We start from the raw sequence: 24,442 nt of genomic DNA on the forward strand, positions 1-24,442 counted from the left end.
TGCCAGTCAAATGGGACGGCTGAGCCTGTGCTCCTGCAAATGGGCCAAACATTCCTGGCTCCATCTGAGGCCAGCTGAAGCTCCATGTGCTGAAAGGTGGAAGACCAGGAATAATCCAGCTTAATAGTGCCTGTAGAGACCGCTTAACCCCTGAGTTCAACCATGGAGGTCTGAAAGCTCACCAGCAAGAGCTTATGTTCCAGAAGTCCAAGTCGAGAGTCCAAGCCAGGTGATGGCTTTGTTGAACATAAGGTTTCATGTTGCCAGTCAAGCCTGGAACACTGCTTTTGACAAGAAAAACATACCACAGTCACAGTAACACACATAAATGTCAATCTTATAGGTGACATAGGCAGCCGCCTAGGGCACCAACTTCTGAGGAGGAAAAGACTTTCCAGCAAAGTTCCTCTTGCCTCCGACATGGGGTGCCAGTGGTGATGCTCGCCTAGGGCACCACACCAGCTAGGGCCGCTACTGGAAATGATAATTATCAAAATAAGACTTGTCACCCATATTCAATGTTCGTTTTGATCAGAGATCCTCACTTTTCTCAAGCTTTGTGTCACTGGTGTCCAGCTTTATTATGTTACAATGGTGATAGAGTTGACGTGTCCAAATGACACACTTGAGGTGAGACATAGACTAGAGAAATGTGGGAATGATTATATAATAAAGGAGTCAGACTTAGACATGGGTGAAACCTAGACCATTGATGTTAAATGATGTCAAAACAATGTGTCCCCCATCACTCACTGCGTATTTTCCCACCTTTGGTCCAAGCTAATATTCTTCAACTAGGCCAGATTCTTCTCACAAGGGAGAGACCAATGGATTTGGTGAATATAACAAAAGTCAGGCCCCTTATTTTCCAGCTAGACATCTGCTTCACATATTAGTGTATTAGTAGGTCATTGGAAAACACTCACACGGAGAACACTTTAATCTCTTAATTAACCTTTAATTATCTCAAATGTTGGAAAACTGTGCTACAGTCATTAACGTGATGAGTTTGAGGTTAGATTCAGGACAACATAATTAAACATAACAGAAGAATACTTGAGTACAGACCATGAGCAATTTTGTCTGAGCAGGTGACGTATAAGTGTGATTAAATGGAGATGAAGATGAAGGAATTCCATTAGATGGTCCAGGTGTACCTGACTGTACTTGTCTGCCTTGTGTGTTGAGTTTCCATAAGTTAATAACTGCAGTGCTAATTGCTGACAGCCCACGTCACACCTTCCTCCATCCTGTGCAGGTTTGTGACACGATTCATAGAGTTGGACGGCCTCACCTGCCTCCTGAACTTCCTGAAGAGCATGGACTACGAGACGTCGGAGAGCCGCATCCACACATCTGTGATCGGCTGCATCAAGGCCTTGATGAACAACTCACAGGGTCGTGCCCACGTACTGGCACACCCGGAGAGCATCAACACCATCTCCCAGAGCCTGCGCCAAGACAACATCAAGACTAAAGTGGCCGTGCTAGAGATCCTGGGAGCCGTGTGCCTGGTGCCTGACGGTCATAAGAAAGTCCTACAGGCTATGCTCCACTACCAGAAGTATGCAGCGGAGAGGACCCGCTTTCAGGTAGAGTCACGCTGCTCAACCCTATTCGCCTAGGTCACCAGACAAAGTTAAAATGGGCAGTGAATTTTTTTTTTTTGGAGGGGGGGGGGGGGCTGCCGGTGGTGAAGCTTGCCTGGAGCATCACATGGGGTTTGTCCAGCAGAACTTACCCTGGCCCTCCCCATAGACGCTGCTCAACGAGCTGGATCGGAGTACCGGACGCTACAGAGACGAGGTCAACCTGAAGACTGCCATTATGTCTTTCATCAATGCTGTTCTCAATGCTGGGGCAGGAGAGGTAAGTCGAGGGCAACGGCCATGCTAATGGCTCGAGATTACATTGGGCTAGTAGCTTGTATATCTTCCAGTATCACATTTCACAAATTTAAGTCCTGTGGCTAATCCTGCTTCCATCATGATTGCCTTAGTGTAATTTCATGTATACTCATATTTCTGATGCTGTATGTTTCACCAGGACAGTCTAGAGTTTCGCCTCCATCTCAGGTACGAGTTCCTGATGCTGGGGATCCAGCCTGTGATTGAAAAGCTGAGGGAACATGAAAACGCCACCTTAGACAGGTAGCGAAGAAGCCTGAACCCTCGTTCTCGGTTACCATGCGAATCTTGGGTCATGGTAACGGCCAGAGTGTGACCATCTGTGTTCTATCTGCAGACACTTGGATTTCTTTGAGATGGTGCGGAATGAAGATGACTTAGAATTAGCCAAGCGTTTCGACATGGTGAGCGGACAAGAGCTTATCTTTGGACCACGGTGGCACAGTGCCCACCATGGCAAACACCAGAGAACCACATTCTATTTTGCTTTGACAGTGGAGGATTAAGCTCCTTTTGCAAGGAGTAGCTGTAATTAAAATGAGCGCTAAATAATTCATTTGCGATTAAAGTTCAAGCTGGGAGAGATGAGATGAGAATGGAACTCCCCCACACAGGAACATGTGGACACGAAGAGTGCTACCCAGATGTTTGAGGTGATCAAGAAGAAGCTGACGCACACAGACGCATATCCCTACATGCTCTCCATCCTCCAGCACTGCCTCATGATGCCTTGTGAGTGTTAGTCTGCCACCATGTGAACCGTGTCCTGGTCTTTCAGTCAGTTAGATTCCATGCCAAGCATGAAGGTTAGCCCGAGTCAGGTGACGACATCTGTGCAGTAGATATGGACAAAGTTGATTGTGACTCTCTCAACTGAGGCTGCATCTGACATAACATGGAGAAAGAGCGATTTCACTAGCCTGATTGAAAAAGAGAGTCAGGTTGACCTCCAGTGAGGCTGTCGTTCACCAGCCTAATGCTGTTGTCACTGCACTCCAGCAGCGTTACCCATGTCCACCTGTGACCTGTGACTTTTGACCTCTCTCGCCTCAGATAAGCGTGGCGCAAGCAGCCTGCAGCAATGGCAGCTGCTGGACCGCATTCTGCAGCAGATGGTCCTGCAGGACGAGAAGGGCGAGGACCCCGACCTGGCGCCCTTGGACAACTTCAGCGTGAAGAACATCATCCGCATGTGAGTGCAAGCTCCCCTTCCACTGCTAGCGTCACACCAGCACAGTAATCCGGCTCTCGGTCACGCATTACGTCCCGTTAAGCGTTTCCAGGAAGTTTCACGCCATTTGTTTCCATAGCTTATTAATCTTAAATTATATCACATTATAGCTCAAGCTCGTCATCACAGTCCAAATAGTCCTTCTTTCGCATAATATTTGAAAGGAGTCTCTTTGGCTGTAATGCTCTCCTGATTTGAACCAGATGATTTTTTCAATATACTGGCGATTTTAAGTAGTTAACGGAGTTCTGAGACGTCGGTGCTGGTGCTGAAAACAGCTAAAATTAGCCTTTTGAAGATGGAGTCTCTCATGCTGAGGACAGACTTCACAGCATCCGGAACCAGCTGGATCCCAGCAGATCAAAAGCAGGCCCAGCATCCGCTGGTGCCCGGATGCTCGAGGGGCTCAGACCTGACCAGGCCACGTGGAAACACTGATCCGTTCAAAGGCTAGCTCTTCTGGCACGCAATGGAGAGCTGGACAAACAGACAAACACGTACCGACGCCTGGAAGACTGCAGCCTGGGCAGCAGGCATTATGGAAGGAAAGATGGGAGAGACTAACGCTCAGCAAGAACAGATCTGAGGGCAGATTTAAAATCAATTAATTTACTTAGCTGACGCATCCATCTGACGTGACGTCTGCTTTGGGGGGGAAAAGGATCAGACAGTCCTGGGAGCAATTGGGGCTTAAAGGCCCAACAGTGAAATCACTCTGCCAACCCCAGGATTTAAACCAGTGACCTTCTGATCACAGGGACAACATCCGAACCCACTGAGCCTCACACCACATGATTGTTTTAGATACAGAAGAACAGAGAGCAGGAGCTTCGGCAGCTGGGATCAGGACTCGCTAATCCGACTCAACCAGCCATGGTCGGGGCACGAGCTCAGCCTCTGTCTTCAAACTAGATGCACGTGGACAAGTGCGGCCTTCAGCTAGATAATTCCTCAGCACTCTGCGATTCTAAACACTGCAGCAGGATAGCTTTACACAAAGCAGGCAAAGGAGCAGGACGCTAGCTTCACTTAGCTTCGATGCTTTCAGCTCGCCTACGTTTCAGAGGTCAGGGGATTGTATGGGTCACGGGCTGTTTTGGCTCCCGTCGCGTGACGTCCTCATTAACTCACCAGCTCCCGCACAGACCAGTGAGGCGCGAGAGCAGGTGCATATGCCACTGAGCCGACACGGTCGGTCTGCTAAACAAAACACCGAAGCAATAACAGACTCCTTCGTCCCCTCGACTTTTCATTTTCTCTTCTTCCCCTGGTGCCTCCCCCTCACTTCTGCCCTTTTCCATCCTCCTTTAGCTCTGTTTAGTCTGAAGAAGGTGAGCATGGAGTACTAACCAGACATCTGTACAACTTGTTTATCTGAATCTTGCACTTATGGGTAATTCCTTCCAGTACTAAACAAGCGTCTGTGCTACATGTTATAACTGCATGCTGTCGCTGTCACTATCAGCCAGTGTTAGGGAACTGAAATTAATCTTTTCACTGTAACTCAGTATATATTTGCTGGGGTAGTTCCAGTATAAGCTGTGCAACACGAAGGTACGGCTTTAACAATGAATCATTTCAGGCAACATGCAAAGAAGATGACTGATGGTTTAGAAACCGCATTTGTCTCCATGGTCCTTCAGGAAACAGAACGGGTCCATTCTATTCGCCTGTGTTACTGTCGTCCCGACGTTGTGTTGGGACACGGACAGTGTGACGGACATGGTCATACGAATGGCGGTACTGACATACCCATATATGGTCACTCTGTGCTGACAGGTTGGTGAACGAGAACGAGGTGAAACAGTGGAGAGATCAGGCGGAGAAGTTCAGGAAAGGTATCTCTCCGTGCCATCTTCCCCACCCTGCCTCCTGCTGGAATTTGTCTGAAATGCAACATATTCCACTGGTTATTGGCTAAAACCTGTATCCCGAGCTTAGAAAAGTACGCGTGTTACCCTATATCGGAAGGCTCCATGGTGTAACATCAGCGTAACAATGAGCATCTTCCCGCCCTCCCCCTCCGCTCCCTCCCCCAGAGCACGCCGAGCTCATGGCCCGTCTGGAACGCAAGGAGAGGGAGTGCGAGACCAAGACACAAGAGAAGGAGGACATGATGAAGACACTCAACAAGATGAAGGACAAGCTGCAAAGGGAGGGCGTGGAGCTGCGTTCGGCACGCGAGCAAGTCGTCAACTTGTCGTCACGCATCGGTGACATCACGGTGAGCAGGCCTGTCCCTCCGCTTCCCCTCATATTACAGATATAAGAGGCGCGGTGGTGCACGGTGGTGCAGTGGTTAGCACTGTTGCCTCACACCTCTGGCACCAGGGCTCCAGTCTCTGCTGTCACTCTATGTGTGTGGAGGTTGCTCCCCACCCTGACCAACCGTAACCTCCAGGATAGGCTCTGGACCCCCGTGACCCCAAATAGGATAAGCAGTTAAGGTGAATGAATGGATGGATGAATGGATGGATGATGACAGATTTTCTGTATCTGTCTCTTTGTATGCCTGTGTTAATTATTATGACTTTCAAAGTAACGCATTAAGATTAACACTAACATGTTGAAGTTAAAATGCATTTCATTGCGTTAACTTTAAATGCACTAATTTTGATACCCCAATGGGAGAATCATACAAGCAATTATTTTCTTTGTGATTAATTTCACACCTTGGGGATTAACGGCATATCCAATCATGTTGCGATATCATCAAAAAATGTTTTATTGTGTACGTTGAGTATAGAAATCAATTTATATTACAAACCATTGGTCATTTTCCCATTGCGGTGTCAGAATTAATGAAAAGTCTAAGAAAAAGCAACGCATTAACTTTATCAGCACTGGAAATTATTAACTCATCTTAAAAGTAGCAGTAAATCTTCGGTTCTCCTGCCCTTTCAGGGAGGGAGTTCCTTTTTGCCCCCTCTTCCACCACCAGGGGGCCCTCTGGCTCCGCCTCCACCACCCATGATGGCCGACTTCCCTCCTCCGCCACCCCCCCTTCCCTTTTCCTGTCCGCCCCCACCCCCGCCACCTCCGCCCCCAGGAGCCCCTCCCCTCTTTGCCCCAACGGCGCCCCCACCTCCGGGGCCGGTGGCATTCAGCTCAGGGCTGAGTTTGCGCACCAAGAGCATCCCCCAGCCGTCCCACCCCCTCAAGTCCTTCAACTGGTCCAAACTGGGGGAGGTGAGTCCCAGTGCTCCGTCTCTCAGCCGGTCGGATTTGGTGGGGAGATGTCAGGGAAGCCATCGATTGTGTCAAACAGCACATGTAAGTCAATAGCTTTTGAATGTAAAGCAGACATAGAAGTAAAAAAAGTAGAGAATTGTAAAGATTTTATCCATTTTATCCCTGGAGCAACTGGAGGCTAAGGGTCTCAGTCAAGGGCTAAACAGTGAAATCAATCTGCAAACCAGTGACCTTGCGATCAGAGACAGTCTCCGAACCCGCTGAGGCACACGCCACACCCCATCACCCATTAATAACAACAGTGTGAGACCCCCACCAAGAAGTCTTACTTCAGAAAGTCTCACAGTATCCCAGTCTCACAGTATCCCAGTGTCACAGTCCAGCCATTTTCTCCACCCAGAACAAAATCAACGGTACTATATGGCACGACATCGATGACCTGCGTGCCTTCAAAATCCTGGACCTGAAGGAGATCGAGAAGACGTTCTCAGCCTACCAGAGACAGCAGGTATTGGGATGTGCATGGTGGGGTTGCTCAAAATGACTGGACCCCGGGTGTTTCCTGTTCTGGTACTGAGTCCTTCCATGCTGGTGATACGATCATTTGCAATCCTGTAGTACTGTTTCTTTAAATGATGTCACTACCCATGATGCCTTGCTGTGTGACTGGAGTTTTTGCTGCAGGCTGTCATTAGCCGCTGCTCTTCCCACCATGGCTGACTGCATAGATCTGCTGCATGCCGTAGTGTTTGTTAGTGCAACGTTGAGGCTGGCTGAGGTCTTCTCATTGGCTGCCAAGGTGGGGGCCAGACAAACGAGACACACAATGTAACCCAGTTTCCAATTTATCTTTTCAGCTGATGAATTCTTGCAATTATAAAATAAATACCAATATATCTGCTTTGGTTGTTCATTTTCTGTGTCCTCCTTCTTAAGAATGATAACATGTATCAGCCCGTAAAGCCCTCCAGGCCCCCGGAGTCATCCAGCCAGCCTCTTTATACATATTGAAAGCCCTGCTAGTCCAGCTATGGCCGCTTGGGTTGCTAACTACTGCATGTGTTTGAATTTTGTTTTCTCTGCGCTCCACGACTGCCTGGGCAGGAGCTGCTCACTAACCAATCCTTCAAGCAGGTGAGTCCTTGCAGCATGACATAGCTTCTACTGCAGCTTGAAAGCAGGAGCTGTGTTAGAACCTTCTAGTGAAACGTGTTCGGGATACGGGACTAGGAAAGTTCCCCCGGTTCTGTTGTAAGCGGGGCAAAGTGGATAGTCAGAACAGAACATGTTTACCTCACGGGGAACGAGAAGTAGTTGGCGGGGTGAGCATCCAGGGGGTAAGCTGTGATTCACTGAAGCAAATCCATGGATGACCTGCCAAGCAGCTTCAGAGGGCAGCACGGTCTGGAAGAAATGAGCTCTCTTTCAAAGAGCCCGGCGTCATTTTACTGCCCAGCTCCAATAAAAGGGGCTCAGAGAGCAGCCGACGTCTGCTGGTTATATACATATAGCAGCATTTCTCACTGCTAAAAATCTGTCATTAGAGGTGAGAGCTACCTTTCAGATGCTATGCTCCCTCTAGTCTGATTTTTGTTAATACTGCACTCAGTGGGTTTTTGATGTGGGAGATCTTACCGGCATTTCCACATCTCCTCTCCCTCCGCCTGCAGAAAGAGACAGGTTCCATGGACGACCTCTACCTTAGCACACGCAAGGTGAAGGAGCTCTCCGTTATAGATGGCCGCCGTGCCCAGAACTGCGTCATCTTGCTCTCCAAGTGAGTCCCAGCCTGAGCGCCTGGAGCTTTGTATCATGTTCTCAAAGGGCGTGTGGGATGTGTAAAGGACTCCAAAGTATACTCCAGACGTGCATCGCATCACAGATCACTGTGTGCGATGTCACTTCCTGCTTTGAGGTTGCTCAGATTTTTAAATAAAGAGATTCGAATAGCCCGTATTCGAAATTCCACTATATGAACTGATTGCTTTCAGTGATGGGTTTGTTTTCTGGTTGTGAAATATGTTTCAGCTTAGATTAAAAGCTGAGGTGGCTAAAGTTACATCAGCAGACAGAAGGTACATTTTTGGCTAAGCTGTGAACAGGGAACTAGGGCTCTAAGAACATGGCAGTGTGGTCAGGGCCCAGTCAATGGTGTGGTGCAACTGGAGCTATAGAGGAGGGTTCAGCTCAGTGAGCTTTGATCACACTGACCCCCCACAGCCCCAGGCTGGCTCACAGCTACCATTCTCTGCGTGGGTGTGTATTTCCACACAAGTGAGGAGCCCTCTCAAATTTCGGTCATGCTTACTTAAATAACTTCTCTGGGGAGCTGAAATCTGATCTGCTATAAGCTTTGCATAGCTTATGCCCCATTGATGAGATGTCAGGTCAATGAAATCATTGCCGACATGGTCCAATTAGCATGTGTTGGGGGAGCGGGGGGGGGGGGCACGCTGTGAGAAACTGCCCACCAGGAGAAACATCTGCCACGGTAGCAGCTTAAACTGACACATTTTTGACAAAACGTCAAGGTTGCTGACAGATTCTGTGTAATATCCCAGTATGTCCTTTGAAATTGAATCACCGAAGCTGAAGTGCAGAAGTAGCAGTTAGCGGCTCAGCCTTGTACCTTGCAGGCTGTGGATTCCAGTTCTAGCTCGTGTCCTGCTGCTGTGCCCTTGAGAAAGGGCGCTTACTTTGGGCAAAAGTTACAACCCAGCAGCAAATAACTTCTGACCCTGAACAGATTGAAGATGAGCAATGAGGAGATCAAAAGAGCGATCCTGGAGATGGATGAGCGTGAGGAGCTGGCTAAGGATATGCTTGAGCAGGTAGCCTCATCCGGACCATGAGCCCAAGGTTCTGACATGATCCATAGACCACGTTCCATTGAGTGCTCAAATATCGTAAGACTCATCCCTATCAGAAGTTAATTTAGATTTAATCTGCGATATCATCGTTGGGGATAATCTCAGACTGAAGCGAGTGTTATATAAAACCCAGATGGTTTGGGATGAACGGGGGCGTTTGGCCAGTTGGCGTTTGCGGTGTGGCTGATACAGTATGTTTATTGGCTTCCTCCCAGCTACTGAAGTTTGTTCCAGAGAAGAGCGACACTGATCTTCTGGAGGAGCACAAACAGGAGCTGGAGCGCATGGCGCGAGCGGACCGCTTCCTGTTCGAGATGAGCAGGTGGGGGCAATTACTAGGGCAACAGGGCAACCAACGGTCATTCTGCTTCTGTAGCTTAGGCAAAACTCAGGCACACCTATGACATCATTCTCGACAATGAGAAACTTCTTAGTGCTATCCTTTAGACCATTTGAACTCAGTACCGCCCCCAAAACAAAGGATTTCATTTCCTTTGAAAAACTTACCGTGGCCACAAACATACTTCTAAGGCTTGTAAAATCAGAGCTTGCTCTTTCTCAGTTTAACTTCAAAATATCTAGAAGCTCCATAGACAATAAAGCGAAAAAAAATCCAACTCAGCCAATGCCCTCTGAGAAATTATTGGGGAATTCCCCGCAGAGCCGCTCACGTGACGTTGCCGTTACATCCCACTGAGTGGGTCCACTTCATCACAACCAACTGACAGATTCATCTCCTGGCATCACTGCGTTGGTGGTGTTTTTCTTTTGGCGAACATTAGTCAGTGCTCTCGCTTTCTCCAGCTCTGACTCAGCCATTTAATATGCCTGGTCTCCTCTTTGATATCACACAGCACCAGTGCTTGACAGGGTCACTAAGCAGCTTCCCGTGAGAAAGGCTTTGAAATGGCTCCACATCCCCAAGGCTGAACCACCTCACACTTCATCTCCCTCTCCTCCTCCAGAATTGACCACTACCAACAGAGACTCCAATCCCTGTTCTTCAAGAAGAAGTTTGCAGAGCGCCTCGCAGAAGCCAAGCCCAAGGTGGAAGGTAGGTCAGAAAGCAAGCTAATGTCTACAGCATGGGTGGGGAACCTGCCCCATGGAGGGCTGGTGTGGGTGCGGGTTTTTGGGATGGCTTCTCCATCAGCCAATAATAAAACAGTGGTTCTCAACTCCAATCCAGGAGACCCACTGTTATTGGCTGATTGAGAGGCCATCCCAAAAACCCACACCGGCCCTCCATGGAACAGGTTCCCCACAGCTGGTCTACAGGATAAACTAGTGATCGTATTTAAATCTGCTGTCACGAGGAAAGCGAGAAGCCAGGTGCAGGCAGGGAGGTGATGCTGAAACAGCATCCGGCACAAGACGACAGGAAACGAGAGGAAACGCGCGAGGAAGCTGGTTGCTAATTGGGCTTTTTACTAAGCTTTCTGTCCACTCAGAAGACGGAGGTCCCAGTGTGTGTGTGCATGTGCGTGAATGCTCGCTTTGTGTGTGTGTGTGTGTGTGTGTGTGTGTGCACTCATGCACAGAGACCTCACACTTCCAATCCTCCAGCGAAAATAAAGAACTGGGTTTCTAGGGAAGCTGTTTTGGAAAGCTGGCAGGCGTTAAGAGGGGACAGTCTCTCTCATGAAGCAGGCCCCGCAGTTCAAAGAGCTGGAAGCCGCTGCACTGGGGGCACCCAGCCTGTGTGTGTGGGTATGAATATACAGAACGCAGCATCTACATCTGCATGCACGTCTATGCACACGTACAGGCAGCGGTTACACAAAAGTGCACATTTTCCTCAGTCCAAGACCACCACTAATGGATCAAAGGATCCCTGATCCATTTACGGATCCAGTCCCAGAGACTCAGCGTCAGCCAGCTGGCCCAGTCAGTTAAGGAACAGGCATCCTCAGATCCAGCACGTTAGCCGACATAGATCATGTGACACAGTCGGCTGATCCATTCCTAACTGGGATGCTTTGGCGCACTGCGGTTCTTTAATCACAGACCAGGCTGCACTTCCATCGGCATTAAGGCGAGTTTGCCTCTGTGTGTCCAAATTTGTATTTATTCACCACATCAGTCTCCTTAAAACTGGGGGAAATGGGGACAGGGAGAATGAAACGAAGTCAACATGCACATGAAAAAGGAAAAGGAATTAATTATAGCCCTGGCCACAGGGGGGCGATGTTAATGAGTAATCATGGGACAACTCTGGTCCCTAACAAGCACTCCTTATGAGCCTGTAGGCCTTCAAATCCACAGTTCTGTGACAAGGCCCAATCCCCAAAACAAGTTATTTGGACTTTTACAGAGAAGGAAAACAAAATACCACCCTCTTCCCAGCATGTCTAGGTTCAAGTTTAAAGCATAAATTAGCTAGAATCACAGAGGCCCACCATGGATGCGATGGACCCGGGAGTATATCATCTGTTACTCTTATTTTTACAGACCTTTACGATTCTTAAATTGACTGTGATTCAGAAGGCCGTCATACCCAGGCACATTGTGTGTGTGTGTGCGAGCGGGTTTACCTATGTCCCCATAACGTGATAAATATCCGTTTTTTTCCCTTATGGGGATCGGTTTCCTGGTCCCCATAAGGGAAAACTCTATTTTAAAAAAATCAGTGACTGCTATGAAAAAACTAAAAATTCTTGTATTTTGTTTGGTTACTTATGGTTATGGTTAGGGCAGGGTGGGGGTTAAGGTTGTCATAGTTAGCGTTAGCATTTTTCCCATTGAAATGAATGAGCGGTCCCCATAAGGATATATTTACCCTACATGTGCGTGTGTGTGTGTGTATTAATTACCTTCACATCCGGCCTGAGGTTTTCACGGGAGCGGGCGGCCATGTGACCTGGATCAGTGCCACCTCCCATTGGGAGCTCTGTTGTTTTTTAGGCAGGACATGGCGCTGTCGTCCTCTTCACGGGGCTGCCCCCTGCCCCTCCTCCCACTTCCCCCTTGGATTTTTCAGCCCTGTGATGAGAATCCCAGCGTGAGTACAGGGCCGTTGCTGGAACCCGGGGTCAGCCCCGGTTCATGGCACCCGCTCTCGGCCTTACGGGCGAGCCGGTCCCTGCTCCCTGCCAGTGGAATTCCCTCAGGGAATATTCTGTTCTTCTGCTTTGTTTTTCTGTTGTCCGACTTCGGGGGAAACTGCATATTCCTCATGCCCGTTACTTCGCGTCTGCACTTGGAGTCAAGGTTGTTCACATTGGATGAGTTTTGTTTGTTTACTCGTATGCAGGGCTGTGGATTGAAACATTTTTGTCTGGCTCCCTGAGTGAAGCAAGCGGACGAGTTTTTTTTCCCCTCCAGTGCAATTTCTCCAATATCAGTAGCACAGGTGCAGTGAGGTCACCTTTGGAGTCCAACTGTAGAACGTCATGTGCTTTACTTGAACACAAATCTCATGTTTCAGCTCCTTGTGGTGAGCAGTAAGACATCTCGGTTGCTCCTCATATCGCTCCCTTTTTCTCACGCTGTCCTCCCCCTCGTCCAGCAATCCTGTGTGCCTCCCGGGATGTGATGAGGAGCAAGCGGTTGACACAGACCCTGGAGGTCGTACTGGCGTTCGGAAACTTCATGAACAAAGGTCAGCGGGGCAACGCCTATGGCTTCAAGGTGTCCAGCCTCAACAAGATCGCCGACACCAAGTCCAGCATCGACAGGTCAGTGGGCACAGGTGTTGAGGATGGGGCTGCTTCTTGAGGCATTAGGATTATAACACTGGGTATATGGACAACATGGGTGACTTTTGTTTTTCTGTGTGCTGCAGAAACATCACTATGCTTCACTATCTGATCATGATCTTTGAGAAACACTACCCAGACATCCTCCACATTCAGCAGGACCTTCAAAGTATACCGGGGGCCGCCAAAGTCAAGTGAGTAGCTACGGACTGTCCTGCTGAACAGATGTCTTGCAGATCGGGCTCCATTAGATACTGGTGGAGCTTTACACCTGCAAATCAGGTCCGACAAAGAGGAACTTCATCTACAAAAAACAGACTGAGACAAACATTAAGTTGCAGAATCTGCTGAGCAGACAGAATGGTCAGCTAAGCTTGCATGCTTTGCTCTGAATGATTCACGGAAGCCTGTTCTCATCGCAGCACGTTGGCGTTGCATGTCTAAGCATTGATATCTTTTCCTTCTGACGGTCTGCTTTCTGATCTTCTCTTTCAGTCTGGCTGAGCTGGAAAAGGAGGTGTACAGCATTAAAAGTGGACTGAAAGCTCTGGAGGCGGTAGGTTAACCAGACATGCTAATGATCGGCTCGCCCTTCAGAGCCGGTTTTTGGACAATTAAATTCTGTAGGCATGTCCAATTATATCAACCTGTTGTTAATCGCCAGTTAATTATCCTTGAGATATGCTAGACAGCACTGATATAATGCGATACACTGCCCAACCAAACAAAACCCTCATCTATAATTAAGCAATAAGGGAATGTCACGCATTACCATGGCGATAAACGCTCACCTGGTCACCTTCCAGACAGAAAGAATGGAGGGCTTAATAACTGGAAAAGAAGTTACTCAAGATTATTTTACTTGACCAAGATTTTGATTTCACTTGCGAATAACATACCGTCCTTAAGACGCGTCTAGAAAAGCTAGCGAGAAGCCAAGAGCTACCATGAACAACCCACCTCCACTGTGGGCCACACCGATTGGAGATCGGCCACAAGCCGGAGATTTCGCTTCTGGCCACAAGCACTTACCATGCCTTTAATTATGTTTTGGAAGAGCAAGAAACAGAAATTGGATGCAGGGAGAAGTGTTTAGTGGCTGCAGTGCGCCATGATGAAATCAGGGGGAGCCGGATTTGCCCATTTAGGCCAGACTGGCGGGGTGAGGGGGGCATGACGGCGTCCCCAAACCGGGCTCTCATGTGTCTCACGGCTTGGCCTTTGAGCAGAAGGATCATTGCAGTTCTCATGGTCATAAATGAGCAAGGAGCCAGAAGCATCGTTGGCTCAGGCTTGGCAAGTTAGAAGTCAGACCCTGATCTCAGCCCAGCTAAGCCACTGGGCATCAGCGCATTTGGTGTATGGATGGTAAACATGGGAGGGGGGCACGGGGAATGTTGAGCGATGGGCCTAATTTGATTCCAGATGAATGCAAGGTGTGGCAGGGGCAAAGGGCTGTGTCCGGGCCCCCCCCCCCCACGTACAGTGACTGCTTGTAGCTAACAGGGGGCCCCCGCAAATGCGTGATTTTTAGTGGCTCTAAACACCGGCGCTGCCCTAAGAAAAGACATTTGCATTTCCACAATCATGAGGGGGATGATGATTTGCATTTCTGGACACATTCTTGGCTCAGTCAAAGCCATGACGCAAGCTAGGATAGCAGCTGTAATTAATCCACAACTGCTGAGGGTCCCTGAGTGATTTGGACCCCCGCTCTCTCCTGACAGGAGCTGCAGTACCAGCAACGACGTCCCCGGGATCACGGGGACAAGTTTGTCCCGGTGGTCAGCGACTTCATCACGGTGGCCAGCTTCAGCTTCTCTGAGCTGGAGGACCAGCTGAATGAAGCCAAGAATAAGGTACTGCACCCTCCCCCGTTCTCAGTGGGACTGTGCTTCAGGCATGTCAGTTCTGACTCAAGGGTCTTCTGGATCTTTCAGTCTCTGTACTGGGCCTTGTACAGAGCCAATCGGACCCCCACCCTAGCCTTCTGATGAGGGTCTGATGTTCACTCTGTTTTAACCCCAAAACCCAATTAAATCCCTTTGACTAGCCTGTCGAAAACCACATCAGTGATGAAGCTTTTAAACCTGCAGCAATGTTTGCATATGGGCCAGTCCCCCCCCCCGCTCTATTACAGCTATGCTCCAGGCCTTCCTACCTTACAAAGGGCTAACCCCCCAAAATAAAATAAATAAAATAAAATAAAAAATTGCAGCTAATATGAAATCGGACCTGAGAATGCACATTTCAGTCCAATAGTGTTTTCCAGTACATTTACAATCCCATTCACAATGCACCATTTTATGGAAGCAGTTACCACAAAGGAGGGACTTTCCCAGACCCGGGCACGTGACTGGCTGACATCACTCCCGGGTCATGCCGGGCCATGCCGGGCCGGCTCACGGAGCCCTTCTTTGTCAGGATGGGTCCACTTTTCCCCCTTTCTCTCATTCGGGGGACGGACTTGGACTGTCCCTATGGGGCTTCAGTGTCAACCCTTTAAAGATGCAGGAGGTGCTGCCAAGTTTGTACACGACGGAGTGGTGGGAACACGACCGACGGGGAGGGCAATGGAGGGAGGAAAGAGAGGAGGCTTTGTGAATTCGAGCCCCATGTAATGACTTAAACATCCCAGGGAAGCCCGTCACCAGGTTCGAATTCTTTTTTAGGTTCCCTTCTTTTTCTGCTCTGTCTGTGTCAGATTTATTTCCCACATTCTGCTTTGGCATGCTTGTCTTTTCACGCAGCGTTAAAGGAGGCCATTTTTGCGATGGCAGTAGGGTCTGTGGAGATGGTGCTTGGGGGTAGGTCTGGCTTTAAGGTGATGGGCCGAACACAAACAGGTCCTTGTGGGCGGCTGGGCTTCCTTTGCCACCACAGAAACCCACCATGTTTTGCCTCCCATTTCTCAGATTATTTGTTCAAGGAGAGCCTAAGCATAAAGAGCGATTGGACGTCGGACGAAAACCATCAGCCCGAGTTACATTCGGCCCTCGGAAACAAAGAAGCCCCTCTTCCCCCTCAGCCGTTACTTCCCCAGAGGTTACAGACAGGCCCCCCGCCCCACCCCAAAATCTCAGATACATCATTAGCACAGATACTGGACCGAGGAGAAAATGATTCACCCCTGAGATGCCCAAAATCCTGGGGGAAGCAGCGTATGCGAGATGCCCTGCGGGGCCCTGTACCACTGACTCGCCAAATGTGCTGTAATTTATGATGTTGACACAGAGGCCCTCCCGCCCTCTGTTTTCGGGGAGGGGGAGGGCAAGTGTCCCCTTTATTGTCTCTGTTAACAGAACTATTGTGTAGCGCCAATTCTATCATATTTAATTGAGTTTTTCTGAAAGAAGAAGAAACAGCTGCTGCTTTCTGTGGACATAAGAGCATGCTGCGTGTAGTAGGGTTGGGATGTGAGTGTGGTGCCTTGGTCATGCACGGGGGGGGCAGCAGAGCCAGATGGGGGGGGGGGGGAGCAACATCCAGTCTGAGTCCTTCGTCCTGCACCGACAACGTCATGCTTCTACTGGCTCTGGCATGAAGGACAGAATTTTTTCCCAAGACTGTTCCCATCCATCTCCTCTTCCCAGCTCCTGGCCAGGCCAGGTTTGCAAAGCCCAGAAATGAATAAATACTTTCGTAGCTGGCTAGGTGTCATTAGCCCGCCTCCCGTTCCCGGCTGTTTAGGGAGGGGGGTGAGCATTCCAATGTTTAGGGGGAGGCAGGGTCGTGGCATGGGAGCACTGGTGACGCCCTGGACCATGGAGCTGGCAGACAAGTTGGCATGGCGACAGAATGGCAAAGGGATTTGATGGTGATGACACCTTTCTTGATGGGATGTACCAGAGGGTGATGCAAACTTAATCACCTATCGGTGCTAGTTTCTCTTCTTAACCAAGCATTAACGTAGGATATCTTGGTATCCTGGTGTTGGGAGTGTAGGCCATAAAGATTCAGATGGGGTCAGGGAAGAGGGAGAGGTAAGGAGTGCGTCTCTGCTGAGCCAATTTCTCTCTTGCCGTTGCCAAGCGAACAAATAAATACACTTTTTTTGGGTTTCTTTCTTGGTGTTCGCTTTCAAAGCTCCGGGCCGGGCAAAGATTCCCGGGCTACTGTCCACAGGTTTTAATGACAAACTATTTAGAAAAGATCCTTCACCCCAACCCTCCCACATAATCCAGTACATTATGGGATGTTTAAAGGCCCTGCACTGTACTGCTGGGTGTGTTTGGGGGGGGGGGGGGGGGGGGGGATGTCGGGCCTGGGGCCAGGGGAAATGTCTGTGTATTCGGAGTGGGGAGGACAAGAAGGGGGAGGAGCTGGTGTTCCAGGCCCTGAATTACATATTGCACTGACAGTCTGGATGGCTGTGGTAAAGAAAACATAAAGAGCAGCCTGGGGCCCTGAAACACATAAAGCAGGGTTTCTGCAGCCACATAACGTGCCCCAAGTGAGGCCCGGCTAAGCGCTAGCTGCGGCTAAATGCCAGGGCCTGCATACCAACATACACAATTATTCATGGTAATTACCTGACCCTTTTCGCTCTTCCTGACTTTAGCAGGCCCTAAATTTGTAAAATATATATATAAAAATAACAATAATAAAACAGTAAAACATAAATCACGGGGAACAAGTCCATAGCTTGTCAACTGAATGTGCATTCGAGTTAGCAGTTAGCCCAGGATCTCCGTAGCGTGAGGCAGACTTCTGGGTGCTCATGGAAGCCGAAGTGGAGGACGACAAATTCACACGTAACGTGATAAGCCAAGCAAATCCGAGGAAATGCCGTCGCATTCGAGTTTTGCATTTTAATTGGAGCACATCTGTGCCCCAGACATGGGTATTGGCACGAGTCTGGGTAGAACTGGTCCCTTTACGAGGGAGTTTGTAAGTGTGGCAGAGTCCTGATTGAGGTCCACACAAGGCTGGCAGGGAACATGGAACATGGATTCGGCAGGGCAGCTGATGGGGCAGATAGCTCTGCGGGTGTGTGTTTGCTGAATAATTGCTTCTCATTCCTTCTTAGACAAAGGCAAGGACAGCACATGGCTGTACTGTGGTCGGGGGGGGGGGGGGGTTAGGCGGTGCACTACCAGCATGGTGCTACTTCCCCCACTGACTTTCTGTCCCTCTTTCAACCCTGAAGTTCTCAAAGGCCCTGAAGCACTTTGGAGAAGATCAGGGCAAAATGCAGCCTGACGAATTCTTCGGGATCTTTGACACCTTCCTGCAGTCGTTCAATGAGGCCAAGCAAGACCTGGAGAACATGAAGCGTCGCAAGGAGGAGGAGGAGAGGAGGGCACGTATGGAGGCTATGGTGAGTGATGACCTATCACAACCCAACCAGCTCCATTGGGGCTCCAAGGATAGGTCGGAAGGATGAGGTCCGCAGTTTGGTTTTGCCACTGATATGTTGTATAATAATGTATACATCTACAGCATACTGTATATAATTAGAGCAGACCCTTAAGTTCCTCTAGAAGCATTTCATGGACCTTTCACTGTTGCTTAATAGCTCAAAATTTCCTTTAGTATAGTAACATTTATGCTCTAGACATGAGAAAGACGTCCCTTCCCTCTGTAATGGCTACAGGAAACGGCATGAGAAAGTAACAGCATAACTGTCTCAGACAGGCATAGTTAGGACCCTCAAAGCCATTTACTGTTGTTATCTTTTGGTCCATTGTCCCAGCATTTGGTCGATTCTACACTCGGAAAATCATGTGCCTGGTTTTGAGTGTTTTTGTGTCCGTGTGCCGGTCCAGCTGAAGGAGCAGCGGGACCGAGAGAGGAGGTCCAAGAAGAACCTGGGAGGGGGCACCACGTCGGACGAGGTGGGCGAGTTTGATGATCTGGTGTCGGCGCTGCGCTCCGGCGAGGTCTTCGACAAGGACCTGTCCAAGCTAAAACGCAACCGCAAGCGCTCTGGCAGCCAGCACGTGGACGGCAGTGGGCGCGAAAGGCCCATCACCAAGGTCAACTATTAAGCACCCCGTCACCCTCTGCTGGACGGCGCCAGGCAACCGCACACCTGAACGGAGCTTAAAAAATAATAACCTTTCCTGCTCTTATTTCACCAAACCTCTGACCAGGTATTTACTCCCCAAATGCAAGAAGAAAACTAGAGATGGACTTGCGGAGACCACTGGGTTTGGCTGTGGATCACGTTACGTCTCTCGTACCTCCCTCATGTTTATCTCCCTGCTCTAGGACAGGTCCAGCACTGGGCCGATTTTACTGCTCTGGCTTCACAGCTTTTGACTCAGGCACCTGGCACTTAAACCAAAGCCCCCAGGAGCTCCCACAGCCCGGCCCACCACTGCCCTGAACACCTGTGCCCGCACACTACAAAGCACAGAGGCTCAAGCCAAACCCATTCAGAGGCAAAAAGAGCAGCAAACTGTGCCTCTTCTCCACCAGGCCAGGCTGGGAGTAGCGGCGCCATACCCACCCACCCTCATCAACGACAAACACATGCTGCAGGGGGCAGAGCCACACTGTGTCTCTCCCGTATTCACTGTGGTGCTTGGTCATTATAGATAGTGAAACCTCAGTCCCTTCATCAGGGAGGTGGAAAGGAAGACTTTGGTCATACCCAAACCCCCCGCCCCCCCAATTCCCAAAGGGCATCAGCTCTTAATGTGGCGCTTTGGTGCTGTGGCCGTTAGCTGACTGGAAGCTCAGAAGTCTCACCTGTCATAAGGCAGTCTGGTAATGATGCAAACCGAACTGGAGCGTGGGGGGCGTGCCCCCCACCCCTTCTAAGTGCCTCCTTTCCCACAATGCATTCCTCCTACCTCCCAGCTGCAGTTCTGGAGGGAGAATGGCACCTCTGGGGGGAAAACAGGAAAGGAAGGCAAACTTCAAAGACGGGATGTGACAGAAAGGGAAGACTTCACTTTTCTTTTCCTGAAAAAAGAAAATAATTGTAAAAACAAAAAAAAAAAAAAACACAAAAAAAAAGATTATGGCATTAACTAGTGCCAAAGCTAAAAAAAAAGATTAATACAAAGAAATGCAAATAGGAAGGCTTTTATATATTTATATATGTAGAAGTGGACATGCTAACGTTGAACTTTGCTGTTCATTATGTTTAATTTTGGTTTCCTCGCAAGTTTTTCTAATGTATCTTTGTTAAGTCGTATTTTTAGCTATTAATGTTTTTGTAACGTCCTGGTCTCACAGTCCTTACATCCCAGTCTCATTTGCACTGTAATTTACTGAAGACCCCCCTCCCCTCTACCTGCTAGAATACATCTTTCGTTTTTACTTCCGTCGCCAACCCCTGGTGATGTTCTAATGAGCACCCAAGATACATGCTGCACATTTCAACGTGACCAACGCTTGGTCCTCAGCTCCCTCACTTGCCTGATTACAGCGATTTCCACCTGCACTGTCTCCATTCCCCGCAGTTCTCTACGTAAGTATCGTAATGTTCACAACATTTAAAAAGGCCAGCACACTGCCCCAGCATGGACAACGGACAGATATGACACTCAAAGCACCAGAAAACCCAACGACACAAAGGAAGGAATGATGGCACAGTGACAAATCCTGCAAGCGCAACCTGGGAGAATCCCCAGCAAGCGCAGCCCCACGGCAAACCTCTCCTGTCTGGGATTTAGATATCTGTTGGCTCAGGGTTCGACGTGCAGAGTTCCCGCCCCCAACCCTGCTCCCCCTTCATTTTTCTTTCCAAAGGTTATGTGGTGATGGACCTTTGGCTTGTTTAAGTGTTTGTGTAGGTGGTGGGGTGGATGGATGGATCAGCCCCGGTCTGGCAAAGACCAGCCTGACGGGAGGCTCGGCCCCGGAAGCCGAACTCGCCGCACTCGGGTGACAAGGACTCACGGGGTCATTTTGTGGAACTACTGAGCTGGGGAGAAACACCACACACGCAGAAACACACGCACACATGCAGAAACACACGCACACATGCATACACGCAGAAACACACACGCGCTCACTCCACACATTCATATCTTTGCAGGGACCGTCCATTCATCCTACGGGGAGAAACCCTAATCCCAACAATGGCAACCCTAACCATAAGTAACCAAACCAAATAGAAAACTTTTGGCATTTTTAGTTATTTGATTGCAGTTACAGATTTTTATAAAATTCCGGTTATCCTTGTGGAGACTAACCCACAAGGTAAGAAGCTACAAGTTTTTTTAATCACATCGTGGGGAAATCTGGCCCCCGCAATATAATAACTACAAAAACGCACACACACACACATACTCACACATACACACACAGGAAACATGCAGGAAAGAAGAGGGGAAAATATATGGAAAACCAAACTCAGAACAAGATAGAGAAACAGGAGGCAGCTGCCTTCCAAAGGCAGAGATCTGGATCCTCAGGTCCTGAGGGGCTCGGAACCCCAGGCAGGTCCCTCTGCCATCTTAGGCCGTGACGCTCGCCCCCTCGGAAGTGCAAAACGAGTCAAACTGCGAGCTTATCGGAAACAGCAGATACTGCTTTTACAAAACACATCTATGGAAAGAAAAAAAATAGACAACTTATACAGTAAAACAAAGAGAGTAGATATTTCTCATATAGACATGAAATATAGTCATCCAGGGATGCATCATGGACAGCCATCTTTAAAGACCATCCTGACAGGTTAAGAGTCAGTCAGCTGTACATCTCCATTTTTTTCCCACTAAAACCAGCTGGCCCACTATGAGAGTGGATAGATTACCGTTACATTCTCATCTGGCTCTCAGGCCTGGAGATATTGCATTTATTATAATAACAAATGACAAATAACTCCTCAACAGTACGAAAAGGTCCGGTCAAAGAATACATTAAAAAACACTTACGCTGCTTAAGTGGCGTCGAATTTCCTGGGGCGGATGCTGAACAGGAAGGCCCCGGGGGCTCCCTTATCGCGTCGCTCCGTGTGCGTTTAGCCACAGCTGCATGGCCGTCGAGTCCGGGGGCTGCAGTCTCGCAGGAGATTAAGAGGATTTGGACCAGGCCTGACTAGCTGGAGGCGTGACAGACCGTGACCTGTTTGTTCCGTCTCCCTGACATCCTGCATGGGCCACCTCCACCTGAGCAGACCTAAACCAGGAATGGAAATGGGACTCCGGTCCAGAACCCCCCCCCACAGGTGTTGGCTGCATCAGCACAGGATGTTGCGTCAGACCCGCTCCACAGCACGCTCACAGTGCGTCTTACCCGCTCCGCTGGGCGCTCACAGTGCGTCATCCCCACTCCACACCGCGTTCACAGTGCGTCATAACCACTCCACACCACGTTCCCAGTGCGTCATACCCACTCCACACCGCGTTCCCAGTGCGTCATACCCACTCCACACCACGTTCACAGTGCGTCGTACCGGCTCCACACCGCGTTCACAGTGCGTAATGCCACACTTGCAGAGATAAACACTCCGTGTAACTGTGTGCTGGATTCTCAGTGTGCTAGGATAGGGTTTTATGACCTAAATGGGGTCGGTTTGCCAGTCACAGCACCATAACACCACAAATGTAAGGCAAGGAGCAGCACATGGAGCAAACGCACCCAGCACACTGTTCCGGCATCAGTCTGTCTCTATCCAGCTTCGCCGCATTTCAAACTCAAGTAATTATTTCCTTATTTGGTCACTTGTTTATTTCTTCAGTGAGTGTGAAAATGTCAGTGGCAGTAAAGCAAAAGGAAAAAACACATATACAGAAAAATCTCTAATATGAATCAATGGACCTCCACTGTAGCTGAGCGTTAGACGAAATTAGGTCACTGTGGGTGGGGGGGGGGGGGGTCTGCTTCCATCACTCCAGGGTCTCGCGGTCATTCCCCTAGAGCATATTCAGGCCAGGTCACAGGCCCCCTAACCCCCCAGGCCCCAAAAGCCTCTTTCCTGTATTTTTTTGTGTTTTCCCTCAAGTGCCTCTTCTTTGTTCCGGTACCCTGGCTGTTGTGGATGCTGTCAGGCTCTCTCCAGCAAATCAGTTTCGAAAAAGAAAGTTCTGGTTAAATAGGGTGCAACTTAGCCTGAGCCCACAGTGTCGGCTCCTCTACACCCTCCAAAAATCCCAGGTATGACTGTCTGAGGGTAGACACACAAAATCAGTGCCAAAGCCTGTTGGAAATCCAACCCGCAGCTCCATGTGGCTAAAAAGGCTACTGCATAATTCGTCACATGCAAGTTTAATGTGTAAATGTACACCCACAGATTAAGCCCTTGTCCACACACACGGGTACCTTTGAAAATGGTGTTTTCCTCCTCCGTTATAAAAAAAAAATCCCATTCACATAAGCAGTTTTAAAAAAATCTCCGTCTACATGAAAACGTTAAAAACACGCTGTCAAAAGCAAACACTTGTGAATAGTGATGAGGGCACACTCTGATGTCAGAGTGAAAAATGGGGCAAACTCAGACGTTTTCTGAAAATCGAGTTTTCTCTGTTTTCAGAGACCTGAAATGCCGTTTGTGTGTGTATGAAAGGCTAAAACGCATAAAAAGCTAGGTGTTAAAAAATATCCGTGTGCCTGTGGACAAGGCATTTACTAAAGAGCAAAACTCCTGAAAGAGTGGCCCCCTTAACACACACGGGGTAACAGTTTTCCCCTTCATTTGCACTTAGAAGGGCCCTGATTTAACAGTATTGTGGTATTTATTTAAATAGCGGAAACCTGGAATATCTGCACATTTTGTTTCAAAGTAAAGAACAGTTGGGGTTCCAAAATCATCGGTATTATCTCGTCACCTTCAGCGCAGAGTCGCTCCGGGCAATAGCTGTCTCGGATTATCCCGGAAGTCAAGTGTCCAGGGTCATGGCGCATTGTAACACTTCACACGCCGCTGCGTTTGTTCGAATCCATTTGCAACGAAAGAAATAAATAACTTATTACTCACCCAGTTTCACACAGGCGTCCGGCAGGTGTTATTCGCCAAATGGCCAGCAGGTGGCACGGTTTCAGTGCGATTCGCGCAGTGACACGTACACACGTTTCGAGCGAGGCTTAAGCGAGGTTGCACCCAATTTAAACTAGTTGTATACACATTCTTATTTGTAAGAGTGGAATAAACTCTTATGAAAGCTGTACAGCCATTTAACGTTTTGTACACCGTTTTAGTTGTTGACAAAAGGTAAAAACGAAAGTTAAGGAATGTTCAATTTACCTGTAAATTGTACCTCTATTTATTTGCCTTATTTAGTTTGTCGTATTTTATATGCATACACAATAAAAATGTTCTATAAAATGATTATAAATATACTGTTTGTATTTGTCAGTCAGTTTCAGACAATTCAGCTGTTCAGGATCCTGATTTTTTTATGTCGTTCTACCATAATTTTATTTACGTTCTTTTAGCTCGCATTTTGTGTAATTTTGTAGGGTTACAATAAAATGAATCTTTGTCCCCTATGTGCCAGTGTGCTTTGGACGCTTTATGATGGAAGCACAAGTATCACAGAGTAATTAAATCACTTGTAGACAATACCGGTAAGTACAACTGCAAGTCAATTTTAAAAGCAAATATACCAGAGTACAATGCTGCCCCCCAGTGGTACTAAAGCTTAA

At 48.6% G+C, this 24,442-nt stretch overlaps 1 protein-coding gene across 3 annotated transcripts in view; it reads left to right on the forward strand.

Moving 5' to 3' along the window:
• daam2 (dishevelled associated activator of morphogenesis 2) overlaps positions 1-24,286 on the forward strand; it is a 75,929-nt gene extending 51,643 nt beyond the window's left edge. For 2 of the 3 annotated variants that reach the window (XM_072699413.1, XM_023793520.2), the window contains 21 exons: positions 1,259-1,592; positions 1,759-1,869; positions 2,047-2,150; positions 2,245-2,311; positions 2,522-2,639; positions 2,961-3,099; positions 4,918-4,976; positions 5,178-5,362; positions 6,043-6,327; positions 6,731-6,838; positions 7,435-7,464; positions 8,001-8,107; positions 9,077-9,161; positions 9,416-9,522; positions 10,166-10,254; positions 12,709-12,877; positions 12,985-13,092; positions 13,394-13,454; positions 14,626-14,757; positions 18,048-18,218; positions 18,667-24,286. In XM_072699413.1, the coding sequence (XP_072555514.1) occupies positions 1,259-1,592; positions 1,759-1,869; positions 2,047-2,150; positions 2,245-2,311; positions 2,522-2,639; positions 2,961-3,099; positions 4,918-4,976; positions 5,178-5,362; positions 6,043-6,327; positions 6,731-6,838; positions 7,435-7,464; positions 8,001-8,107; positions 9,077-9,161; positions 9,416-9,522; positions 10,166-10,254; positions 12,709-12,877; positions 12,985-13,092; positions 13,394-13,454; positions 14,626-14,757; positions 18,048-18,218; positions 18,667-18,888 (2,791 nt within the window). In that variant the 3' untranslated portion in view covers positions 18,889-24,286. The remainder of the gene's footprint in view (positions 1-1,258; positions 1,593-1,758; positions 1,870-2,046; positions 2,151-2,244; positions 2,312-2,521; positions 2,640-2,960; positions 3,100-4,917; positions 4,977-5,177; positions 5,363-6,042; positions 6,328-6,730; positions 6,839-7,434; positions 7,465-8,000; positions 8,108-9,076; positions 9,162-9,415; positions 9,523-10,165; positions 10,255-12,708; positions 12,878-12,984; positions 13,093-13,393; positions 13,455-14,625; positions 14,758-18,047; positions 18,219-18,666) is intronic. The other variant, XM_023793512.2, reaches the window with a different exon arrangement.
• The last annotated feature ends 156 nt before the right edge of the window (positions 24,287-24,442 follow it).

This window comes from Paramormyrops kingsleyae, chromosome 14, assembly GCF_048594095.1.
Source record: "Paramormyrops kingsleyae isolate MSU_618 chromosome 14, PKINGS_0.4, whole genome shotgun sequence".
NCBI lineage: Eukaryota > Metazoa > Chordata > Actinopteri > Osteoglossiformes > Mormyridae > Paramormyrops > Paramormyrops kingsleyae.